Source organism: Spermophilus citellus, assembly GCF_964194105.1.
Source record: "Spermophilus citellus genome assembly, chromosome: 8".
In the NCBI taxonomy this organism is placed as follows: Eukaryota; Metazoa; Chordata; class Mammalia; order Rodentia; family Sciuridae; genus Spermophilus; species Spermophilus citellus.
The window spans coordinates 100,368,907-100,385,409 of NC_138189.1; the positions used below are offsets into that span (position 1 = coordinate 100,368,907).

General features: G+C 31.6%; 1 protein-coding gene across 3 annotated transcripts in view; it reads left to right on the top strand.

Annotated features, from left to right (window-relative positions):
- TBCK (TBC1 domain containing kinase) overlaps positions 1–16,503 on the top strand; it is a 231,332-nt gene that overhangs the window by 33,018 nt on the left and 181,811 nt on the right. For all 3 annotated transcript variants that reach the window (XM_081303185.1, XM_081303183.1, XM_081303184.1), the window contains exons 4-5: positions 12,881–12,995; positions 14,561–14,634. In XM_081303185.1, coding sequence (XP_081159311.1) covers positions 12,881–12,995; positions 14,561–14,634 — 189 coding nt within the window. The remainder of the gene's footprint in view (positions 1–12,880; positions 12,996–14,560; positions 14,635–16,503) is intronic.

Genomic DNA, 16,503 nt, shown 5'->3' on the forward strand with positions numbered 1-16,503 from the left:
GTTATTTTGTAGATTCCTTAGATTTTCTTTTTTAGTATATTTGTTTTTATTATACATGACAGTAGAATGTATTCTTTTATGTATCTATGGAGTATAACTTCTCATTCTTCTGGTTGTACTTGCTGTAGAATTACATTGGTTGTATAAACATATGTACATTGGAAAGTAATGTCTGATTCTTTCTGTTTTTTTCCCATTCCCGTTCTCCCTCCCTTCCCTTCATTCCCCTTTGTTTAATCCATAGTACTTCTATTATTTTCTACTCTGCACCCCCTTTATCATGAGTTAGCATCTGTGTATCAGAGAGAACTTTTGGCCTTTGGTTTTTTGGGATTCGTTTATTTTACTTAGCATGATATTCTCCAGCTCCATCCATTTACTGGCAAATGCCGTAATTTCATTCTAATTTAAGGTTAAATAATATCATTGTGTACATATAGCACATTTTCTTTATCCATTTATCTGTTGAAGGGCACCTAAGTTGGTTCCATAGTTTAGCTATTGTGAATTGAGCTGCTGTGAACATTGATGGCTGCCTCATTTTAGTATGCTGATTTTAAATTCTTTGACTATAAACTGAGAAGTGGGATAATTGGGTCAACTGGTAGATTCTTTCAAAGTTTTCTGAGGAATCTCGATAGTGTTTTTCATGGTGGTTGCACCAATTTGCAGTCCCACCAGCAGTATATTAATGTACCGTTTCCCCATGTCCTCATCAACATTTATTGTTACTTGTATTTTTTTTAAATATTTTGTAGTTGTAGATGGACACAATACCTTTATTTATTTATCTTTATGTGGTGTTGAGGATGGAACCCAGGACCTCCCACATGGTAGGCGAGTGCTCTACCACTAAGTCATAACCATAGCTCCTGTTACTTGTATTCTTGATAATTGCCATTCTGACAGTGAGATGGAATCTCATTGTAGTTTTAATTTGCATTTCTCTAATTGCTAGAGATGTTGAAGATTTTCATCATTGCATAGAAATATGTTTATAACTTCTTCGTTTTTAATCTTTATGCCTTATCTCTAGATAGAACTTCTACAGCACTGAATACAAATATTGATGGTAATCCTTCCTTGGTTTCTCATCTTAGGGAGAATGTTCAGTATTTTACCATTTTTGCATGGTGTTTCATAGGTATTCTTTACCAGATTGAGTGAAAAATCTTATATTTCTGGTTGAGAAAATTTTAAATCCCAACTGAATAGTGAATATTTTCATTTTGTTTTGGTGTCTATGAAGAGTATGGTATGAATTTTTTCCTAATTCAATGTATAAATTGTTTTGACTTTTGAATTCATTAAATTGAGATATAATACACCTATCTTGAAATGACTCTTAAACAAGTATAAAATTCAGTGGCTTTTAATATCCTCACTTTTCTGTAGGCATCACCACAATCTAATTCAAGAATATTTTCATCCTTCCAGAAAGCATTAGTATTCCATCACCTTTCTCTCTCCCCCAACTTTTGGAAACCACAATTGAGTTTCTTTGTGAATTTACCTACTCTAAACTTTTTGTGTAAATGGAATTATATAATGTGTGGACTTTTGTACCCAGTTTCTTTCACTTATCCTAATGTTTTCAAGGTTCATTATACATATACCATGTTCTAGTTACATTGCTATGACTTTTTCTAAGTAATTTTAAGGTCCTGGTTAATGAGTACTTAACAATTTATAGGGTTATCGAATGTCTTCTTAGGTCAGGAGCCATGACCACAACATGGCATAAACAAGGAACTGAGACAGGGTCTCACTGAGTTGCTTAGTGCCTTGCTTTTTGCAGAGCCAAACTTTGAACTCATGATCCTCCTGCTTCAGCCTCCGGAGCCACTGGGGTTACAGGCATGTACCACCATACCCAGCTGTTTCTGGCATCTTTAACACCCTAGAAACAAAGAAACAAGCACAACTGGTTTCATTATCTCTAATATCTCTTGGTACACTTAGAGTGAGTTCTTTTGTACAATAGTTGGAGAAGTGAAAATGGCATATACTACAAAGGAACATATTTTGGGTTCATGAATTTATTTCCTTCTTAGTCTTCCCAGCCCCCATTTTAATTATTTTTTAAAAACAAAGCTTAAGTTAGAAATAGTCCCTTATTCAAAATTGTTCAAGATTTCAAAAGTGAAGGACTAAATAAAAATTATAATGACGATAAAAACATAATTGCAAATGTGTAATAACCTTTGACTACAGGTGGGTAGAAATATTAAATCATTTAATAGGAAATAGTTGGTTTGAGTTAGTTGAACCAATTGGAGATTTAAAATTCAAACATTTATGTGATATTTAACCATGATTGATTACTTTGATTATATTCTGTCATATCTTTGCTACATACAGTGTCAGTTATAGATCTAGTAATAAGTTAAATAAACAGTGATTTTAGCTGGGTGTGGTGGTACACATCTTAATTCAGTGACTTGGAAGGTTGAGGCAGGAGGATAACAAGTTCAAGGCCAGCCTCAGCAATTTAGTGAAATGCTGTTTTAAATTAAAAAAAAATAAAAATGACTAGGGGTATCATTCAGTGGTAAAGCAATTCCTAGTACAAAAAAAAAGTTTAAAAAGTAATTTTAGGAGCTTATACATTTTGTTGGAAAACCAAAAATTGTAAGACCTAAGTGAGCCTAGATATTTTTAGTTGAAAACATTTTGTTATCAGTAACAACATAAATTAAATTGATGACTTATTTTTATAAGATTATCCTTTGGAGAAAAAGGTATAGTGAGGGACCATATCACAGAAGGAATTCAACATTTATTGAGTATCTACTTTATGCTCTGTCAACGTGTTATATTTAAACCTCATCACATGGCTGTGATGGCTGTTACCTTATTCTTTTTTTTTTCTCTCTCTTTGCTTTCTCTCTGTCTTTCTGGTGGTACCATGGGCACTCTACACTGAACTATGTCTGTAGCTCCTATTTTATTTTTGAAATAGGGTCTCATTAAATTATCAAGGCTGCCCTGGAACTTGGGATCCTCCAGCCTTAGCTTCCACAGTAGCTTGTATTACAGGCTTGTGCTACTATGGCTGGCTCTATTACCTCATTCTAAAAATGAGCCAAGAGCCACGCTCTGTGGTGCAAGCCTGTAATCCCAGGAGGCTGAGGCAGGAGGATCGTGAGTTCAAAGCCAGCCTCACCAATGGCAGGGGGGGGGAGGGCAGGCAACTCAGTGAGACCCTGCCTCTAAATAAAATACAAAATAGAGCTGGAGAGATGTGGCTCAGTGGTTGAGTGCTCCTGGATTTACTCCCTAGTAGCCAAGGGGGGGAAAAAAAAAAAGAGCCAAGAGGTCTGGAATTATTCCTCAGTGGTAGAGTGTTTACCTGGCATGTTGAAGTCCTGGGTTCAAACCTCAGCACAGAAAAGAAAAGAGAAGAAGAAGAAAATTTAGAAGCTAGGTTACAACTAGAAAAAGATAGCCCTGAATTTAAACCTATTCTGCTCAAATCTAAAGTCATTTTCTTTGTTTTATACTACACACTGTTTTGTGTATCTGAAAGTGAGGCAGAGTCAGTTGTAGTCTACCTATAGGATAGTGGTTTGCAGAGTGTAGTTCATCATTATCACCTGGGAACTTTTTAGAAATACACATTTAAAAAAAAAAACTCATCCTAGACCTACTGTATCAAGAAGTGGAACCAGATATATGTATTTTGACAAGCCTTTAAGGTGATTATTTACCATTGCTTAGTTAAATATTCTTAAATTCTTGAAGTGGTAAAGAACCCATAAATCAATGTGCTCTTTGTAAAACCATATGAAGTACTGATTTACATAACTTAAGAACTGTTTTAAAATAGCTGAGCTAACTTAGACTCTTTATAGGTTCTGGGATAAGTAAATGATAGAAAGCATTGCATAATTTAAAAAATACAAGTGAAACCTAAAATTGAGAACCTGTATCCATTAATATTGTAATTTTATGTGAATTGATAAGAGATAACTGTCCTTCAGTTTTATGTGAATTGATAAGAGATAATTATCCTTTAAAACAGTATTCTCACATCAAATTGTCCTTTTAAACAGTATTCTCGAGTCACTGTGGAGTTATGAGTAAAAGCTTTTTTCTTACTCTTTTAAGATGCTTGCTAGAACGGGTATGATCTTCCTTGCCTCACAGCATTGAGGCATGAAAATCTAGTTCATGGATAGAACTAGAAATCTTTTAAGCTGAGCTGACTTAGGAAAAAGTTACTATTTGTGTAGAGAATTCACTTGACTTCTACCTTAGATTTGAGGTGAAGCTCTGGTTATTAAAGTGGTGTTTTGCATTGTTCTGTCTTTCTATGCGTGTATCATAAGAAGCTTACTGAGTCAAGTAGAAGTAGCTAATAACAAGATTTGGGTATTTTTTAATTCTTTGATCAAAGTATGATCACTGTATCACCTCAACTCCTGATAAATACAATGTACAGTGCAAATATAGTATTTTCATTAATCATACTAGTCATAATTCCTTCAGACACACTAATCCCTATTTAACTGAACATTTCAGTTTGGCCCACTTTTGGTTGCACTGTACTGGCTTGCAGACATAGTAATAGACACTGCATACAATTCAGGTCCTTTACTGTTCTTTTTTTTTTCAGATAAGCAAGGTGATAAAATGTCTAAAACTCTAAAATATTGGTCTTCAAATATGAATATGTCTCAAATTGATATCTATACAATACTATCAAATTCTTTTTTTGTCACACAGCAAAATATATGAAGGTGGTCCCATAAGCTTGTATCACCTACTAACATTACAGACACCTTACTTTGTATAAATGCACTCTGTGATGTTAACATAATGATGAACTCAACTAATGAAACATTTATAAGAATGGATCCCCTTTGGTTTTTTTGTTTGTTTGTTTGTTTGTTCGTTTTTTTCTTTCAGAGGGGTGTACCAGGGATTGAATTTAGGGGCACTCAACCACTGAGCCACATCTCCAGCCCTATTTTATATTTTATTTAGAGATAGGATCTCACTAAGTTGCTTAGGGCCTTGCTTTTGCTGAGATTGGCTTTGAACTGGCTTTGAGAACTTCCAGCCTTAGCCTCTGGAGTTGCTGGGATTACAGGTGCGTCACTGCACCTAGCTATCCCTTTGTTAAGCAATGTCGAATTATAATTTTAGTTAACAACATCAAAAAGCTTTTGAATAAGTTAGGATACAGATTTGACTAAAGGTATATAATAATCTGTTCTTTAACATTAGAGACATATTTCAGTCTTAAAACATGTCAATGCTCTGACATGTGGGAAGTTGGACTTACTACCCTGTCATTATTAGTGACCATAATGAGAGAAGAAATTTTGGTGTGTCTGATCCAGGACAATAAAATTGCATGGGAAAAGAAAATATTTATAGGACATAAGTACTCTGCTAATTTGGGGATACTTCAAACCTACTTGTCAAATGATGATTAATTCTCACAAAGAAATTAGGAAACTGACTTGATTTTATTATGTCAGAAGAATAGGTGATGAGCCCAGTTTACATTTTTTATTAAATTATAGAGTATATACATATAATGTAACAAAATATTATTGATAGTTTTTTAAAGACCTTGGGTTGTTTTAGTGGGGAGGGTTGGAATTTTTATTTTGCTTTGTTTTTTAGATGATCAGGATTCTGTACAGGATCAATAGCTCATTAATCTTCATTTAACTCCAGTTCGGTGTTATATTTCTCACTTTATAAATTTGCAAACTGAGGCAGGGTGAGTTGGAACATTCTTTGAGCATAGCAAATCAATGACAGATCCTCCTGGCATTAAGTTTGAACCTCAAACCACTAGACTATGTTTTCCACATGTGTTTTGATCTTATCAAATTAATTTTCTGCGGAGAAGGAAAGTTATCTAGTATTAAAGTTGGAATGCTGATTTCTCAGTTTATTGCTTCCCACTGAGAATTAGTTACATTCCAGAATCAACAATGCTCAACTTTGATTATTTCAGAGTAAAAGCTGAGTTGTGAAATGTGCCCAGTCTCATAGTTTAGAGACTGATGGATTATTATTTGTACTTGCTACAAAGTAATCTTTAGGTAGTAGTAATCAATACAACTCTTAAATTTGCGTTAGATGAATGTCCTTTGAAACTAAAACATTTGTGCCTCATAGTGAAATGAATTGTTTTCTTTTTTCAATTGTGAAAACTGTTATTCTCTTTCCTTTAAAAATGTGCTTTTTAAAATACTGTGATAATTTTAACAAAATATTAAGATATATTATGTGATAAGTGTCAGATTTAAAGTCTTAAAAATATCAGCTCTTAATTTAAAAACATCTTGTCCTCAAATTCTGGAATCATACACCAGTGAATCTTTAAAAGTTATATATTATTGAACTCTTTGGTTTTGAAATTATAAAGTAAATTTACTTTTTTGGTACCAGTATATTGAAAGAAAACATAGAATTATATGCTTATAATATTATCTCAACATTAATCATTAGCATTTTATTTTCCCTATTTCTTAAATCACACGGTAGCTAACCATATTTCATCTGTTTCCTTTCTCCTAACATTATACTTTGGGCCTATACAACCAAGAAAGGAAAGTTTTACACCAAAAGGAAAATATCTGTGGGAGTGATCAGGTTTTATAAATTGAAAGAACATCTTGAACTCATACAGTTTATAAGTGTGTTTCCTCCCTTGGTTTGCTGACAGTATGGGTGTTTTTTGCTTGTGGAGTGGCCCTTAGAAATGTGATGGATCATGGATGTGAGGAAATAGCATGTGTGCTTTTAGTTACCACCTACCTATACATGAACAACTTCCAAATATATTCCAGCAATCCTGACCTCTCCATTCTCTTTCTTGGCATCTATTTCTTGCAATCTGAATAACATCTTTTTTTGCAAATAACCTAAAGGAACTGATGGTTTGAGGCCATTGGGAACAACTTAGTCTAATTTATGGCTTTAGCCAGATATTAACAAGATTACCCTGCTACCCAGTATACCCTGATTTACTCCTGATTCCTCCAGTAAATAAAAGACTAAGAAAGATGTATTTTAAGCAGGTGAGTACTTCCTGCATATAGCTTTTGTGTGAACTTAAACAGTTTGTTTATTGATTGAAGGATTATGTAATCTCACATATAAATGAAGTTAGCATTATTGATTGATTGCTGTTATAACAGATTTTTTTGAGCTGTTATTTCATTAGTGGTGAAGAATTTAGTTTCTATACTATCTTATTATGTGGTATTTTATACACTATTTAACACGTTTGATACGAATTTTTACAGTAAATATTCTGTGATAGGCGTAGGCATACTTGAATAAAATAGTTTTTTCCTCAAGGTCCAGTGGGAGAGAAACCTACACAGAAATAATGACCTTATAATTAATAGGCCTTGCAAGTAAGTATGTGTTATCAGAATAAAGGGAAGAGATTATAATTTTATCAAGGATAAAGAAGCATTAGGATCTTTAAAAAATTATTGAAATTTCAGGCTAGTTCTAGGATAATGGAGGATGTCTTAATGGGGATAATTGAGGAAACAGAAGCCTTAGAGAACAGGGGCCTCCAAGTCTTGATATGATTAAAGAACAGGTCCTTAGGAGTGAGGAACAGACAAGTATAGGAGATTGTAATTAAAAATCTGGATGTCTTACATGTAGATTGAACAATGTATCATTGTGATAAACTATTCATATTTTGCAATATTGTCTAGGGTTTGGTGAAAACCTTTTACTATGAGCATGTAAGGTCAACCAATTCATAGAGATATTAAACCCATGATATTATCCTAAGTGCTTTTTTTAATGTTTTTTTAGTTGTCAGTGGACCTTTATTTTAATTGTTTATTTTTATGTAGTGATAAGAATCAAACCCAATGCCTCACACATGCTAGGCGAGTGTTCTACCGCTGAGCCACAACTCCACCCTAGCCTAAGTGCTTTTTAAATGATAGGTAAAAAGTATTTTAGTAAATTTTCTTTAAAATGAATCTGGAAAGGGCTAAATAAAATATATTTAGATTTGTCCTAATCTAATAGATTTGAAAATTCAGAAAACCATATTTAAAATACAGATATGAGCAAATTGTTTCAATTGTTTTTGCTGTTCCTTCTGTTTTTCTCTTAACTTTACCAATATTTTTTATTTTTTAGGTCTGTTTTGATCTCACTGATGTAATAAATAAATTTTCACATTTTGTTTTCCTCCAAAGACAAAGGAAAGGATAAATAATTCTCAACCATTAACCATATTGCTTGCATTGAAATTATCAGTTCATAAATTTCTAACTATACTTAGGCTTCTTTATTGTGGAGATTGGTTCTTCCTCTTCATATCTATGTGGACTAAAAATGAAGTTAACATGCAGCTAGTAGCCACCCGGTTGATGTGTTCAAATACAAACAAAGTATATTAAAATGTCACCTTGCTATATTAGAAATAATTGTGTTATTTTGAAAGCTACCTTTGGATCATATTGGTAAATTTAAATCACCAGGGATTCTTATGTTCATTCATTAGGGACAGTGGTGACAATATATATATACTATGGTCACAATCTCTGAAGTAATAATAGTAACTGAACATCTCAAAAGGAATAGAATATTTTCTTTTACTAGAGCTATATCATAAGTTTTCTAAGTTACTGAATGGTTTTTTTATTAACAAGATTGTAAATTGGGACTTGTTGGACAAAGCCTTATTGTTCTCTGCCAATATATTTTTTAAAATTGTGCGACTCCCATTCCTTTAATCCTAAATCTTTTAGTGTCCATGTTGAATTAAACTGTAACATATTTTCAAATACTAGATGTGATATTATTACCTTACTTTTGTATTTTAATTGCATTATCTATTTAAGAAAAAATTTCAAGATCAAGTTTTGACAGTATTAAAAAATGCAGCTTTAAAACAAGTAAACAAATTCCATAAATACTTGTTACTCCTTTTCTTATATAAAATAAGATGAATTTTTAATTTTATTTTTCTTATTTTCTATTTTATTTATTTTTAAACATTTATTCATTTAGTTAGTTAATTGTAGGTGGACACAATATGTTCATTTTATTTTTATGTGGTGCTGAGGATCAAACCCAGTGCCTCACGCATGCTAGGCAAACATTCTTCCTCTGAATCACAACCCCAGCCCCTTGTTTTTGTTTTTCTACTTACAGTACTGGTGATTGAACCCAGATGTACTCTACCAATGAGCCATATACCCAACTCTTTTTATTTTAAGAAAAAGTTTCACTAAGTTTCCGAGGCGAGACTCAAAATTAAGGTCTGGGATTACAGGTATGCGCCATCATACCCAACTTATATTTTAAAATAAAATTTAAAATTAAATCCTAAGGGTAACAAAGGGTAGAAAAACAAATTTATCTTATCTCTGATTTAAACTGATGAGTACTTAGTCCATTAACTGTAATTCACAAGTAGACTCAAGTAATAGCTAAGAAAAGATATGCCATGAGCTTCAGCTTTTTTAATATATGAATTTAAAACATTTTTTGTATATATGTTCATAAGCTCATTTTAAACGTGATGGTGCTTTTTGACATGCATGTTATAATGTCTGTTTTACAATCAGTAAAAGCACAATATGGAAAATAGAATGTTCCATCTTCTTTATTCAGCAGTTTCAAAACTGGTTTAATGGGGGGAAAAAAAGGTTTGATTTTAATTTTATGAGAAAGAGCTCTATTTTGAAGTAGTATGCAGCTGAGGACCTCTAGTGTCACAACTGAATATGTCATCAATTTTTAAGACTGAAGATAGATAGATGATAGATAGATAGATAGATAGATAGATAGATAGATATAGAGTGTGTGTGTGTGTGTGTGTGTGTGTGTGTGTGTGTGTGTGTGTTGTGAGAGGGACACACACATAGAGTCAAGGTAAGAGGACTCAGACTTTGCAGAAAGTAAAGGCAATCAAGACTGTAGAGCCAGCAGAAAGATCGAGAAATGGATTAATGGAATATAATCAAGAGAGGTAAGAAATGAATTCATACATCTATGGTCAACTGATTTTTTACAGGATGCCAAGAACATTCAGTGGGGATCTTTCTCAAGTCTTCTCAGCAAATAGTGCTGGACAACAGGAGAGCCAAGTGCAAAAGAATGGAATTGACCCATTTTTTAATGGAGTTGTCTTTTAATTATTGAATATAAAAGTTGCTTAAAAATTACAGATAGCAATCCCTGTGAGACATATGGTAAAGGTCTTCTCCCATTTGGTAACTATTTCATTTTCTTGATGGTATCCATTGAAACAAAAAAAGTTTTTAATTAATGAAATTCAATTTATTTTTTTTTTGTTACTCTTATCAAAGAATTCTTTGCCATATCTAAAGTCATCAAGATTTTCTCTGTTTTCTTCTGTAATTTTTATAGTTTTAGCTCTTACCTTTAGGTCTCTGACCCACTTTGATTTAATTTTTTAATATGGAATCAGTTGGTTTATTTTTGAAGATGTTTGTGAAAACTCAGTTATCCCAAATTGTACTTGTTTTCACACATTTTCTCTTTGCCCAAGACTGACTAATATCACCTTCACATGGAAGAAACTATTTGATAAAGAAAAATAGTTTATGTCACTATAAATAATATATAAATAATAACATTTATCCTTTTTTTACATACACCATGGGAAATATGAAGTTTATTACTTATCTTCAAAATATGACTGACAATCAAGGATTGGATTATCAGACATTTAAGGGGAGAAAATGAGTTTGAGAGAAACAGCCTTAGGATGGGAGCAGGAAGGACTCATTGGAATTACCACATAGGAAATGAAGATAACACTCTATGTATCCACAACTAAAAGAATTCTAATTCTCCTTAGAGAGACTCAAAAGAATAATATATCCACAACCAAAGAACACTATCTACTGAAAAGAAACACCTGGAGAATAGTAAAGTCAGTGGTGGGGGTGAGGGGGGCACAAGAGGCAAAAAGAGATTTCTGTAGATATCTTTCTCTTTCTCTCATACCATATACACAAATAAATAAACCCTTTAATTAAATAATAGAGCTAAAGACCATCCTCCTTGATAGTAAAAGTCAGTTTAGAAAATAGTTCCAATTTTCATCTGTTAGTGGATAGAGCTTCAACTTAAAGAGAAAATAAAGACAGCACATCAGGTTTTTTTCTTGTTACTATTTCTGTGTTAATGGAACATGTGAATCTTCAGATTAAAGGGTTGTACCTGATGTTGACCAGCACAAAGGTGTCTATATCCTAGAACATTGAATTGAAGTTTTATAACTCTAAGGATAAATTTAAAAAGCATCCTCAGCTTCCAGGGAGGAATCACAGGACATCTATTATAAAATTGAAATCAGATTGATATTAGACTTCTTACTACTAATAAAGGATACCATAAGACAATGGAATAATTCTTTTCACGTTTAAGAATAGAATGAGACATTTTCAGACATGCCATGCTCTAAAATGCCCTAATCATGCCCTTTTAAAATTTTTCTCAAAAATTAAGAATGATTGAAAAATTAGTGTTCAAGTTGCCTAAGTTTGTTTTTCTTAGCCTCTGCTTGGTTCTATAGTAAATATATATTAATCATTGTATGGCAGTGTGCCAGTCACTTCCCATCTCTCTGAGTAAAAGCCAAAGGTCTTATAATAGCCCAAAAGATCTTACACAGTTGTCTCTTTAAAACTTACCTTTTTTTTTGTCCAGTTAAGTGATAAACTAAGTCACATGACCATCATCAAAATTAAAAATAGAATAATTTCATCACTTTGCAAAATTTTCTCCTACTCCTATCTATTCCCCCACTTGAGCCCATGTGATCACTGATTATTTATTTCATTTTTGTACTATAACAAAAGTTTTTTCTTCAGTACAGATTTCTCACATACTGAGTATAGTCTTAATTCTTATCTTATATAACAGTCTTTTTCTTTTAATTGGTGACTTTAGGTAACTTATACTTAATATAATTATTGATATATCTGGATTAAAATCTTCTGTACTTTTCCTTTTACTTCATCTGCTTATGGGTTGTTTTTTGTTCCATTTTATTTCTACTACTGCCTTATTATTTATAGCTCTTTTAAAAATTTTAATGGTTAACTGCAGATATTTAATTTGTAAAAATAAAAAAATGTATAGAAAAGAAATCTCTACAAAATGTTAACATTAGTAGTTTGGGAGGTTGGATTTGAAAGAGTCTTCCTTGCTTTTCTATATATTATTCCTAATTCCCTACATGAATGATTTAGCTCATTGGTAGAGCACTGGCCTAGTAAATTCAACTCCCTGGATCCAATCCCAAGTACTGCCACATACACATATACAAATACACCTTCAGAGAGGGACGATGTGAGAGAGACAAAACATATAAAGAAAGTGGACATCTATGCACAGATGGCTTAAGGAGGATAAGATAAGAATTAAAAGAGACATTTTGCCTTATTAACCAGTGTGGAAAATATGCTAATGTCTGTATACCATAAAATATATTGTACCTATATTTTAGAGGCTACAGAGTTTTGTTTTGAGCATAAGACATGGTTATCCTTGACTCTGATCTGCCACACATCTAAAGCTTTCTTGATAATTTGATAAAGCCAAATTTGTCAATGATCATTCTACCCTACTATAAATAATATACACCATCCAAATTAAGGTCCTTTCCTGCTATTAGAGTAGCCAATAGGAAAGTGTTGTCAGATCACTTTGTTATAATCAGAGTTGATTATAATCAATTATGTTCAAGTGGTTATTTTAGTAAATATGTAAATTCTGTTTGAATGGGCAAGGTGCAAAAAATTTTATGTTTTAAATGTTTTCACTATGTCTTATTCTTTAAACAGATTGTAGATATGCTTTATAATTGATGTTTGGATTTTTGTTTTCTTTTTAGCCATCCAAAGGTTTTGTGCATAGCATTTGAAGTACTTCAGGGCTTGCAGTATATGAACAAACATGGCATAGTACACCGGGCCCTGTCTCCTCATAATATCCTCTTGGATCGAAAGGTGATTCTCAAATACTATAATAGATATTTGTATGTTGCTTGGAATTGAAAGCTTTTGAAATCAGGCCCTTAAAATTAATCAGAATGATGTTAGAATATGTTCTAAGAATAAATAATGAAAAGACTATGAAAATGATATATTTATGATTGTGAAAAAGCTCTTTAAATTATTTAAATGTTTAAATTATTTAACAATTTTTTAAATTCAGTTTCTATGTGTCTTTCATGCAGGATATTCCTTTTTTTTTTCACAAACTAATGTTCTGACTTCATGTGTTATTTTTTCTTTCATTCTTTCTGCTAAAGGATTTGTTTTATGGCTTCTCAACATTCCTTTCCTCAGAATTTGCATTTGCTTTTGTTTTAAGAAAACTTTTCTGACCAGTTACTTAGAATATCATTCTCATAAGTATAACTGCATTGAATTTCCCGTTCTTTACATTTTTCTTTTATTTATTTATTTTTTACCAATATTCATTACCTAGCTCACTTTTCTGTTGGATTGCTTGCTTCTCAACTTGGAAATCTTATAGGGAATTGATAAGATAGTAACCCCTCCTAAGAGAATTATTGATAATAAAGTGATATATTTTCAGGAATAATCATAATTTCATTTTTCTCATTACATATAAACAGCTTTGGGGAAATTTTGGTTGAATTATTTTCTATGTAATTGTTCTTTGAGTGTTTTCTCAAATTTGATATAGTCTTAAAAATCACAAAATAGAAATGATATTTATTAATTTCAGACTTATGGCAGAAAGGTAACATTGCTACAACCAATCTAACTTGTTTTTAAATATAAAGTAATGTCTGTATACCATAAAATATATTGTACCTATTTTTAAAGGTCACAGCATTTTTTAGCCTCTAAATCTTAAAAAGAAGATAAATGAATTGAAAGTTGACTTATTTTTTTAAAGTACAAACATTTAAAATGAAAAAACCTAAAGAAACAATTTATATTTAGCTTTTATTAAGGAACTCACATTTGTGATAATTGTTAGTCTCAAAAAATATATGAATTATTGGAGCCTAACAGACTTACTGAACTCTCGTGATTTTTGAACTGAACTTTCCAAGCTAAATCTCTTATCAGAGTTAAATTTTAACATTATGACTGTATTTGTATTTCCCTGAAAATAGAACTCTTCTGAAAAATTACTACAAAACATTCTAACCAAGTATTCAAAACAAATGAAAATATTTTTGCCTGTTATCCTTTGTTTAAAAAAACCTAGATTAGCATAAATAAACACAAAAATGTTAAACTAATTTGACATTGTGAAATATATGTATTCCTTATACAGTTATATAGTATATGTATCTGTATATATATATACACTTATGTGTCTACAGATATGTGTACATAAAATATAATAAGTGTAAAGCAAACTAAGTTTTGACAGTCTTGGATAAAATTTTGGTATCTTATAAAATCTTATATGGTAATATTTTGATAAAATAGCAGTCTGATTATATAATGATTGTAGTAGTCATAAGGCACATAGTTTTCCTTTCCAGTTATATTAAAATATTTCAGTGTCTTTTCCTTTATTATTGTAGGGACATATTAAATTGGCTAAATTTGGACTTTATCACATGACAGCTCATGGTGATGATGTTGATTTCCCAATAGGGTAAGGATATTTTACTTCTGAGTTCTGTCTTGGGCATGATAATCTTTGGTAACATGCACGTTTTGTTAGTTATTTTGATAATTGTTTTTTACATAAAAGTAATTTTTCTTTATTAATTCATATTAATTTCCCAGGTACTTTGTTAAAAAAAATAGACAGTTTCCCAGTGTTTCAAAAATCCCTAATGTTGATCTTTCATTGAATTGGAAGAAAGAATGATAGATTATTATTTACCTTATAATGCTTTCTAGTTAGTTATATTTCATTAAGAAGTAAGTTTAAGGCAAGAAGACTGATCACATTCTAAAAGATAGTATGTGTTCATAAGAGTCTGAAAGTCATCACTCTTGCACTGATTTCAATTTAATTATTTACATTTAATTCCCTGTTTTCTAAAATCTAATTGTATATTAAGATTCAAATTGAATTATTGTGGATATCAAAATTGGGAATGGAACCACAATTTGACCCAGCTATCCCTCTCCTGGGTCTATACCCAAAGGACTTAAAAACAGCATATTACAGGGACACAGCCACATCAATGTTTATAGCAGCACAATTCACAATAGCTAAACTGTGGAACCAACCTAGATGCCCTTCAATAGATGAATGGATTAAAAAAATGTGGCATCTATACACAATGGAAAATAAATAAAATAAAATAAAAAATAAATAAAAGAGAATGAAATCATGGCATTTGCAGGTAAATGGAGTTAGAGAAGATAATGCTAAATGAAGTTTGCCAATCCCCAAAAAACCAAATGCCGAATGTTTTCTCTCATATAAGGAGGCTGATTCATAGTCGGGTAGGGAGGGGGAGCATGAGAGGAATAGACAAACTCCAGATAGGGCAAAGGGTTGGGAAAGGAAGGGAGGGACATGGGGTTAGAAATGATGGTGGAATGTAACGGACATTATTATCCAAAGTACATGTATGAAGACACGAATTGGTGTGAATATACTTTGTATACCACCAGGGATATGAAAAACTGTGCTCTATATGTGTAATAAAAATTGTAATGCATTTCACTGTCATATATAAGCAAATAAACAAAAAAGAATTATTGTGGATATCAGAAGTAATGGGATAAATTCTATATCTGGAAGTCTATGTTTAAGAGGTTTATTTTATCACTTCTGATATGGAATTTTAGATGTACATTGCCCTCAAAGAAAGAAAGTAACGGAAGTTTATTTCATTCCATACTTAAATAGATACTTTAGATTGACTAGCACATACAGTGGCTTTTTATTTGTAAATACTTTAGTTTGTATTTCCTAAAATAAGGAGTTTTCATATTCAACCTCAGAATTATGATCAAAATGAGGAAACTAAAATTTATATATTTTTATCTAAACTAGATTCTGAAATCATATTTTTTCAATTGTACTATAGTTGTTTTTAATAGTATTTATTTGTGTCTTGCTCTTTGAGTTTCCTAAAGTCAGTTCTGTTACATTAATATTGAGAATTCTGATATGCATTTATGGAGTATAATTCTGAAGCAAAACGTTTTTTGAAAATATAATGTGATGTTTAACAAAATCCTCATTTATAAATGGCACTTTTATCCTTATATATTTCTTTCTTACCTAAAATTTTCATTAATTAAGGCACAGACAATAAATAACCTTAGACTTTATTGAGTGAGGAAACATTTATCGAGCACTTTGTCTCTTGCCTTGGTATATACAAGAAGGTTAAAATAGGTTCTGTCCTTAAGAAGCTCATCGTTCAGTAGGCAGATTTTCCATTTTGATGACTTAATTATTAAGGTACATAGATACACAATCTTATAGTTTCATAAGTTAAAATCTTATGGCCAACAAACAATTATTTGCATAAGTATAAATATTATAATTTGTAAA